At 44.5% G+C, this 10,658-nt stretch overlaps 1 protein-coding gene across 2 annotated transcripts in view; it reads right to left on the bottom strand.

The window, feature by feature from the left end:
- LOC109966939 (potassium voltage-gated channel subfamily KQT member 2-like) overlaps window positions 1-10,658 on the bottom strand; it is an 81,000-nt gene that overhangs the window by 1,541 nt on the left and 68,801 nt on the right. For both annotated transcript variants that reach the window (XM_020612199.1, XM_020612200.1), the window contains 6 exons: window positions 8,884-8,931; window positions 4,242-4,350; window positions 2,545-2,676; window positions 943-1,063; window positions 669-844; window positions 4-531 (listed from right to left, as the gene is read on the bottom strand). In XM_020612199.1, the coding sequence (XP_020467855.1) occupies window positions 4-531; window positions 669-844; window positions 943-1,063; window positions 2,545-2,676; window positions 4,242-4,350; window positions 8,884-8,931 (1,114 nt within the window). The remainder of the gene's footprint in view (window positions 1-3; window positions 532-668; window positions 845-942; window positions 1,064-2,544; window positions 2,677-4,241; window positions 4,351-8,883; window positions 8,932-10,658) is intronic.

The following is a 10,658-nucleotide window of genomic DNA, read 5'->3' as shown; positions in this document are numbered from 1 at the left end:
CCTCCTCCTCCATGGTGTTCTCCCAGGTTGGTGGAGGAGTAGAAGCCATTGTTGAGGAAGTCCAGGTTCTCTCTGGACTGGGAGATGGAGAAGCCACTAAAGGAGCGTTCCAGCTCCTCGTGGTCCACTGACGGGATTGAGACGGAGGTGTCACTGTCCAGCTTTAGCTCCTCCACTTCCACTCCCCCTCCTCTTCCTCCACTTGTTCCGTTGCCCCCTTCTCCTCTCCTGTCCAGTGTCTCTGCACCCCCTCGGTCTCCAGTGCTGTGACGGTTTGATCGGTTCCCGCTATGTCTCTCTCCAGCCGGAGGAGGTGGGAGTCGAACCAGTGACCCATCCCCCACTGGACTCGGTGTGTTGCCGTGGCTATGCTGGGGAGGGCCCTGCTGGTGGAGCTGAGAGCTGATTGGCTGCCAGGAAGTGGAGGGGGGGCAGGTGGGGGAATTGTAGTTCCTGTGTCCAGTGGAGCTGCTTGAGCGGACCATCTTTGTCACGTAACGACTCTTCTCTACATGGTCACCAGGCAACACCCTGTGCAACACGTAAATAATATGTTAACTACATGTTAACATGCTAAAGGGTCAAAACCCTGCTCAGTGACAACATCTGATCAACAACAGGTTCTGTTGTGTAACTGGCCCTGTGGTTTCCCAGTAATAAACACTGACTGCAGAATCTTTGAGATGGACTGGCTCTTCTCAAGTTGATCCACTGGACTGTGGTAGGGCGGGGCTGGGTCCGGTTCCTTAGACCCAAAGTAGGCATCGGTCTCAGCCTGAGGGATTCCCATTCGCTGGATGTAGATATTAACAAGGAAGTCCAACTTTCTCTCCATAGAGAGGACCTGAGGGACATGAGACCAATCAGTAAGTTCAAAGTTTGAGTTTTCAGTGCCACTTCGCTGAAACTCTTGTGAACAACAGACTAGTTGCTAGTAATTACCTGCTTTTCCACCTTCCCCAGCCGTCCCATCATGCTCGGGTCCTCAGGAAGCTCATCACTGGCTGCTTTGGGACGGTCTTTATCTGCAATTGGTGTTCCTCTGCCAACTATTTGATCCACCCTGCCAATCAGGAAACACCATTACAGTGACCTCACAGAGCCTTAAGTTGCCGACACTGAAGTTGAAGTAAGAGGCATGTTTAAGATGACCCAGATTTAAGCAGAACTGATCACCAGCAATGTGTGCCAGTTGGTTTTCTGACTGGTTCTGATATAATATGGGCAGCAATATTCTCTCAGAATCGAGGCAGCTGCAGGTTTTTGTAGTCAGGTGCTGCAGTTGCTCTCCACAGACTGCAAGAGCTCAGGGCATGATAGGAAATACCTGGCTCTCACCTGATCTTAGAGCTGATTGGTTGAGATGCTGGATCAACATGAGAATTTATAGAAACATCATTCCTTGTAAAATTGCAGCAAATGGGATTTTATTAATTGGTATTTGCACAATAGTTTGTTAACAGAATAAATGTGTGATTGATGGTGGCGTTTACCAGAGGGGCTGAACACAGTCAGCAAACAGGGCATGACATGTAGTTCTCAGATACTGCATTTCCACTATAATAAGGATAAGGATAATCACCTTTATTGGCCAAATATGTTACACACACAAGGAATTTGTTTCCGATACAGAACCAATGGCTCTAACTATCAGGGGCAACGGGGGGCTCAGTGTCTTGCCCAAGGACACTTCAACACATGGACTGCCGGGACCGAGATTTGAACCTTCAACCTTCTGGTTGGGAGACGACTGCTTGTTATATTACATGCGTCTGTTAATGCCTTGTTTCTGTCATGTTAGAGAGAACTGTTGTAAGGCTGGAGAAGTTACTATGTCTGTTTAAATATGGGGTTTCTCAGTTACCCACTTTGTTTAAAGTGTTACACATCTCTTTGGGACATATACTGTTGTTTAACTATCTATGGAGGAGACATTCATATTAATTACTGCCGTCGCAGTTTGTTGTGCTGTCCACTTGCGACACAAGACCAACAGCGTTCATGAAGTATCCTCTCGTTTTTAGGAAGAGACTCTCTGGTTTTATCGTTCTGAAAAAATTTGACTATTTGAGGTTATGAGGGGTGCCAAGGTAATCTAGATGTACCCAAGATTAAACATTAAAGGGCTGGAAATGAGCAAAATGAGGTATGGAGACCAACACAGATCAGCATGTTATCAGTCTCCTTGTCATATAGAAACCAACAGCTGTTTTGGACCCTGAGGAGAAGCTGAACAGTTGGTTTGATGGCATATTAAATCGGGATCTACCACAATGTGAGTTTGTGACTTCCTGTACAGAATAAAGGCCAGTGAAAAGCTCCTAAACTGTACGTCTTGACTGTGGATTTTAGTCACCATCCTCTGCTGTCGTCCACTCACCAGGTGCAGTTCATCTCCATTGTGCCTATATTCTCAACCAAGTGCTGGTCTAAAAACAGGAACTCTCTGATGGTTAGATGAACGATTCAACAGGGAAATCATTTAGGAGATGCGGAAGTAACACACAAAAGGGCAACAGGTCAGAGTCAGACGTCAAGTCTTACCTTGACTGAAGATTCTTGATGCGGGCGAGCATGTCCAGGTGTCCAGCTGAATACTGTTCGATCACATCCATGACATCATAGGGACGAAGACTCTCCTTAAACTTCCTCTTAGACACCATGAACCTCATGATGCTGAGAGAGAGAAAAACAGGAGTCAACTGTCACCCAACCTCTAACAGTTGGAAAGACATCAGGTGGGCACAGGAACTAATAGAAATGATATGGTGAATCTAGTGTGGACCGGTTTCTCTAGACTAGATCCATCTGTCAGACCTACAAAGTCTTCTGACAGTGGGTCTGGACTGGTTTCTGTAGTCCAGTTCCATCTCACAGACTGAGTCTTCTGCCCAGAGAGACCAGTCCAGACAGTGGGTCTGGACTGGTCTCTAGAACACATGAACACATCACTCTTCCTTCTCTCTACATTCTTCTCATTTACCTATTGCTGCTTCATGTTTAAAGGAGTCATTTGAGGTGATTGAACATCTGATCAGAATATTGAGGGAGTATCCTGGGTACATCTACCCGAGAGCAGACCCTGGGGTGGAACCAGAACATATTGGATTATATTTCCCATCAGGCCTGGGAATACCACAGGAAACCGGAGGTTGTGGAAATGTATGTTTCCTACTTAAGCTTGGGACAAATCTGTAGACCACCTGAATGCTACAAAGACAAATGAACTCAGACTGTTTGTCAGGAAAGATCAGAAACCTTCCGCCTTAATTACTGCTCAATAACTGCTAGAGTTCTGGAGGGAGACAGCCATATAAAACCATGAGAACACCACATTTTTATACCAAAAAATTTATGGCACCAACCAGCAGTGTCTAATGCTTCCATGGAAAGACATTTGTGCTCATAAGGTAGAAAAAAAATAAGGAAAAAGCTCAGCTGCATGAACAGTGAACATCTCCTCCCTGATCGCAAAAAGTGACATCATTGGTCACTCGCAGGTATCAATCATGTTTCAGAAATCTTTGAGAACAATGGATGATTAGTGTTTTAGGATTTTATCTTCTTGCTGTCAAATCCAAATGACTCAGGCTGGAAGAGACTCAGTCCATGATAGGAGTACCTGCCTTTGTCACTTATCCTGGACCAGGGCTGATGGAACTAGAGTGCCCAAGCCCAAACTAGGAAACACAGACACAGAATAGAAGGGAACTAACACTTCACATTTATTTATTTTTGTATGAGCTGAGAGCTTCTGGTCCTCTTAGATAGTTTTGGATTTGGTTTGGAACTACTGCAACTGAGCTAACCCAGAATGTGTTTGACATGAGGTCAACTTTAGAGAACTGGACAACTGGATTGTTGGAGAAGAACCGCTCCTGAAATTTTAACTTCAATTAGCTGACAGGAGAGGAGCTGTGGAGTGGACAGTACTGCTCTGCACATAACACCACCAAAAAAGAAGTAACAATAAAAATTCTTACCAAACAGCATGACAGAGGAGCTTTAGTAGCAGACAACAGAACAGAAAACAATGAAGCTAAATGGTCAGACTAACTGGTCTTACCCAACAGTCGATGGTGACCTTTGACCCTGGGTGAGCACAAATAATAATAAAAATATTGTGAATGAAAAGCAGAATAACCAGCAAATAAAGGTGAGTAAAGCGATGAATGGTGAGCAGATAAAGTGATGAAAATAAAAATGATTTTCTGGATAAAATAAAAACAAACAGTTTGTACCAGATGGCTCTGATGGTGGCCTTCAACCCCGGGGTTAGATCCTGAGGTACAAACTCACAGTGGCAGCTCTTGTTATCGTCAACCATGTCTTCTCCTGGCAGGCTGGCCTCTGAAACATATCATCATCATCATCATCATCATCATGTAAATTACTGCAATACTCAGCGCCATCCCACCTGAAACATGGGGTTAGGGTTAGCCTGTGTAACCCTAACCTTAACGATGCAGCGCTCAGGGACCAAACATTAAGCAGCAGGAGGACCAGAGATCTGAAACGGGTTCAGCTAAAACATGTCCTGATCAGGGCCAGATTAAACCTACAGTCCTCTGCATATGGACCCTGGAACCTCAACTTTATTTAGAAATATGCTCCACATGAGGACAATATGAACCAGGGTGTGATTTATGTGGGAGTTTGGTAGGGTCTCCACCAAAGAAGGCTTATGGCTCATGCAATGTCTGGTTACAGGGTCATAAGCCATAGGCAACCTGTTACGACAGGTCTGACAGGGATTACAAGTTGGAGAAAGGTTACAAACAGGACAAAAAGACAAAAAAAAAGGGTGTGGTTTTTCTGTGATGAAAGTCAAGTGGAGCAACCAGAAATTCCACTTTTATTCCTCTGCAGCACACAGTGAGGTTTACCTGGACAAGGTGATGAGCTGAGCCGAGTCTGTTGCCTGTAGCTCTTCATCTAACCGTTAGCACAAGGCTAACCATTAGCTTTAGCAGTGAGCTGTCAAAGACAACTTTCACTTCTTGGTGCTGAATAATTAGCTCTGGCTGGAAACCAGAGGCTTCTGGCTTCTCCTGAACTCTGGAAAACCCATGAACCTTATTTAGTTGTCTGAATTTGTGGTGTCACAAATCTGGCCTGCCAGAGCCTCTTTCTTTTTTTGGTAGGAAACATATCTGCCCCCTTCAGCAGAGGAACATGAAAACAGGATCCCCCCCTTCTCCTGTTGTCTGATAAGGCGTGTCTATATTCCACAGTAAACACACAGACACTAAATAGCTGTTCCTTGATACTGTAGGCTATTTTGGCATTAAAACATGCTGTATTTTTTCGTAATACGGTGAGCCCTAGCCCTGCACAGCTTGGAGTGAGTGCAGCATGCACATTGTCTTAGGGGGAGGCGACATTGGTGCGGTGGGTAGAGCAGTCGTCTCCCAACCAGAAGGTTGAAGGTTCAAATCTCAGTGCCTGAAGTCCACATGTCAAAGTCCGTTGCCCCCGACAGTTAGAGCCATCATTTGCGTTGGCGCCGCAGATGGCTGCCATCGGTTCTGTACTAGAAACAAATTCCTTGTATGTAACATGCTTGGCCAATAAAGGTGATTATCCTTATCCTTAGAGCAGCTCGTTCAGTTCAGCGGCCTCTCTCTTTCTCTCTCTCTCTCTCTCATCAACACCCTCCCATTCTAACTTTCAATGACCCATTAAAAGAAAAAACAAAACAGAATGAAAGAGGGAGCACAGTTTGGAGACAAACAGTGCAACCACCTGACAAAGGCTGGAGATAAATCGTTCATATTTAAATGAAGCGGTCATGGCAACTCGCACCTCTCAGGTGAGGCCGTCTCCATGGTTATCCCTCCCCCTGCTCCTACACCTGTCTATAAGAGATGGGAGAGTTTTTCATTTTGGAGAATTCAGACAGAAATCATCCATGATTTACCGTGAGTACAGAAACAGTGCAAAAGGGCCATGCACAGACATTTTGGGGGTCTGATGCTCAAGTTGAGAAAAAGGGCACTCCCCTCACTGGCAGTTATTTATTAAAATCTACAGTAGCACATCAGAATCAGAATCACCTTTATTGACTCTGGTACATAATTTATGTGCATCTAGATATCCATAGAGTAATGTGTTCATGCAGATCCTGTATCTATGAAATTATCTGTTCACACAGAGACTATGTCTTTAGTACGCTATTCACTATTTGTAAAACTATGTGGTGACAGTCATTGCATTACAAAAGTCAGCCCCACCACACTGCAAATTCCAGTGACCCAGCTACACATGGCTGAGATACTTTTTTCTACAAATTTGAAGGGACTATTTGTCATTTGGCAATGTTCTATTAATGTTTAAGGTACTGCAATGACTACGGTCAGGTGAGGTGAACGATTACTAAAATCCATATTTATTTGTTTACATTGCCTGACAAAGCAGCCCACAAATGTTTTGAGGCGGCTCTTTTCACAGAAGCACCTTTTCATAACAGTCCACAAATATATCCTCAAAATCAGTGGTCCCCAACCCCCGGGCCGCGGACCGGTACCGGTCCGCGGCCCGGGGGTTGGGGACCACTGCTCAAAATGACACACAAAGTAGTTCATTATATTCAGAGGTGTCTGTATATTTTTGTCCTGCACGTTGACATACATGAGAGGGTCAGAATATTAGGAGCACCTCTGAATATAATGAACTACTTTGTGTGTCATTTTGAGCAGTGGTCCCCAACCCCCGGGCCGCGGACCGGTACCGGTCCGCGGCCCGGGGGTTGGGGACCACTGCTCAAAATGACACACAAAGTAGTTCATTATATTCAGAGGTGTCTGTATATTTTTGTCCTGCACGTTGACATACATGAGAGGGTCAGAATATTAGGAGCACCTCTGAATATAATGAACTACTTTGTGTGTCATTTTGAGCAGTGGTCCCCAACCCCCGGGCCGCGGACCGGTACCGGTCCGCGGCCCGGGGGTTGGGGACCACTGCTCAAAATGACACACAAAGTAGTTCATTATATTCAGAGGTGTCTGTATATTTTTGTCCTGCACGTTGACATACATGAGAGGGTCAGAATATTAGGAGCACCTCTGAATATAATGAACTACTTTGTGTGTCATTTTGAGCAGTGGTCCCCAACCCCCGGGCCGCGGACCGGTACCGGTCCGCGGCCCGGGGGTTGGGGACCACTGCTCAAAATGACACACAAAGTAGTTCATTATATTCAGAGGTGTCTGTATATTTTTGTCCTGCACGTTGACATACATGAGAGGGTCAGAATATTAGGAGCACCTCTGAATATAATGAACTACTTTGTGTGTCATTTTGAGCAGTGGTCCCCAACCCCCGGGCCGCGGACCGGTACCGGTCCGCGGCCCGGGGGTTGGGGACCACTGCTCAAAATGACACACAAAGTAGTTCATTATATTCAGAGGTGTCTGTATATTTTTGTCCTGCACGTTGACATACATGAGAGGGTCAGAATATTAGGAGCACCTCTGAATATAATGAACTACTTTGTGTGTCATTTTGAGCAGTGGTCCCCAACCCCCGGGCCGCGGACCGGTACCGGTCCGCGGCCCGGGGGTTGGGGACCACTGCTCAAAATGACACACAAAGTAGTTCATTATATTCAGAGGTGTCTGTATATTTTTGTCCTGCACGTTGACATACATGAGAGGGTCAGAATATTAGGAGCACCTCTGAATATAATGAACTACTTTGTGTGTCATTTTGAGCAGTGGTCCCCAACCCCCGGGCCGCGGACCGGTACCGGTCCGCGGCCCGGGGGTTGGGGACCACTGCTCAAAATGACACACAAAGTAGTTCATTATATTCAGAGGTGTTCCTAATATTCTGACCCTCTCATGTATGTCAACGTGCAGGACAAAAATATACAGACACCTCTGAATATAAGAGTCCAGGACAACACTACCTTTAATTATGACCTCAATAATTAGCACATCATTGAATTTATACATTTATGACAATCTCACTAAAGACAAACATTTTGAGCTTCATATACACAAATGTTAAGGCAGAAGTGTTGCATTGAAGTGCGTACAGGTGGTCATAATGTTATGCCTGATCGGTGTATATACAGACAGCTACATCTCCTACAGAGCACAGTCATTTGTCTGCCAGGATGCCATTGTTCCAGTTGCATGTTGAGAGTACTGCATCTCCTGTCCTAGGGAGTTTGGACTTCAAGTTCCAACTTATTAGAATCACCTACTGTGATCATAAACAAGTGGTACAACAGGGAATAGACTACAGCAAACAGTACAGTGTATAATCACATCAGTCCAGCTCAACACCACACACTCCCAGAACTACAGCATCGCCAGAATCCAGCAACGGCCAACTACTTTGTCTCTGTATGTGTGAACGCCTATAACAGATTAAGATTCAGGTAGAAGCTACCAGTGTTGGGGAGTAGTGAACTACATGTAATTAAACTAGTAGTTTAACTACATTTTGCCATAACTTGCATAGTTCAACTATATTCATAGCTGTGTAGTGACTGTAGTCGTCAAATTACATGTTTGCCGTTTTTGCGTGGTTAACTACTGCATCTAATAAATAAATTAGGCCCATGAAAGGAAAGGAATTAAAAAAATTTTTATTTTACCATCGCTTCTCTACCCCTAACCACCTTCCGTTAGGTTAAGAGTAGGGTATGGAGCAAGGGTATGCATTGTCACCAAGTGTCCTCACAAAGATAGAAAGAGCAACCTGTGTGTACCTGGTTAGGTGTGCCTGGTATTACTCACAGTGTGGGGGCCCACCTTCCTCTGGTACCCACCGTGCAAAACATTGAATTTTAGGGTGACAACTTCGTTTACGGCTCGGTAGAGTCTCCAGGAAATGAATGTCAGTGTACGGTATGTTTGTGTGTGCGCTGACCTGGGGAGCTCTTCTGTCTGAACTCTTCGTCCTGCATCTCTATCAGCACTACAGGAGGAGAGAGGAGACAAGCCTTCATCAGAGGAAGATTGCATTTAACTCATTATCATCACAAATCAGTCAAATCGATCAGTCCTTTCACATCAGCCTGTTTACTGTTATCAGTCAGCTGATCAGTAACTCTTGGATCATTTACACAAAATGTTTCGGCTTGTACCCGAGTCACTAAAAACGAATCTGAAGATCCACAACAGATCATCACCACAGCTGAGAATAGCAATGAAGAGGAAGCAAATATCTTAATTGTACAATGTTAAACCTTTTTTGGTCTTTGTTTTCAGTACACAGTCAACACTTACCCTAGCATTTTAGTCTAACTTAGCACAAAGACTGGAAGCAGGAGACATGGTTAGCCTAGCATAGCACAAAGACTGGAAGGAAAGAGAAATGGTTAGCTTAGCTTAGCACAAAGGCTGAAAGCATGGGGAAACTGTTAGCCTCCACAACATCTTCATGTCTGTGCAGATTCTCAGTCATCCAGGTCATAGTAAACTGAAAAAATCAACTAGACTAGATTTCTAGGTCGACCTAGAAATCTAGTCTAGTTGATTTTTTCTAAGTTTTTTTAGTCCACAACATCTTGTTAATACTAGAAGCAGGGGGAATCTGTTAGCCTAGCTTAGCACAAAGAATGGAAGCACAATGCACTGAATACTTTCAGTTCCCATTAGTTTTACACAGTGCAGCTATTAATAATGAGAGTTGATGAATAGTGGCACAAAAGTGAAATATCAAGAAATCAAAACCAGTCACATCCGGTATAAACCTGCTGATGACAAGACAAGATGACAAGAGTGGGCCTTCTCCACCTCTCTCCTCCAGTTATGCTCCTGTAATGAAGTTTGTTGATTTTATTTTATGTGAACTGACATGAACTAAGGTGCTGTAAGATTTAATGTGCTTTGTTTATCTAAGAGGGCTGTTCAGATCTGACGACTGTCAGAGGAAAAATTACTTTAGTAAGGAAATATTGTCGTCTTGTGCACTCCGCAGGCGAGAGAGAACTAATAGTACTCTTGTAAATATTGGTACCACAACACCTTTAAAATTGTCATTTAAAAAAGTGATACAATTACTAGCTTCTAAACCATTACAAGCACATAGGAAGGGAGGCGACAGTGGTATGGTGGGTAGAGCAGTCGTTTCCCAACCAGGAGGTTGAAGGTTTGAATCTCGGTGGCGGCAGTCCACATGTCGAAGTGTCCTTGGGCAAGACAATGAACCCCGTCCCCCGCTGGTTAGAACCATCGACCGATTGAGTTGGCGCCGCAGATGGCTGCCATCGGTTCAGTACCAGAAACAAATTCCTTGTCAGAATCAGTTTACTGGCCAGGTGTGTTGGACACATGAGGAATTTGACTCTCAATGTGTAATATAACAAAATAGCAGTATTAACATCAACAACCAGTGCAAACAATGCAGAAAAAAGCAGCATAAACAGACAGTAAACAATGCAGACAACAAGGGAATGTTCATTGAAATGAGATAATTAGGGATAAAAATAGAGTACTTAAAACAGAGTACTAGAGACATGTAGGAGTCTGTATAATCTGTACAAGGTATATTTACAGGTATTGCACTGAGGGTTATTGTCCAGTCATACTGTCATTGGTCAAGTGTTCATCAGAGAGATGGCCTGGGGGAAGAAACTGTCCCTGTACCTGGTTGTCTTGGTGGACAGCGACCTGTAACGCCGTCCAGAGGGGAGGAGTTCA

This window comes from Monopterus albus, unplaced genomic scaffold (assembly GCF_001952655.1).
Source record: "Monopterus albus unplaced genomic scaffold, M_albus_1.0 scaffold121.1, whole genome shotgun sequence".
NCBI classification, from domain to species: domain Eukaryota; kingdom Metazoa; phylum Chordata; class Actinopteri; order Synbranchiformes; family Synbranchidae; genus Monopterus; species Monopterus albus.
This window is presented reverse-complemented; position numbering and strand designations above follow the sequence as displayed.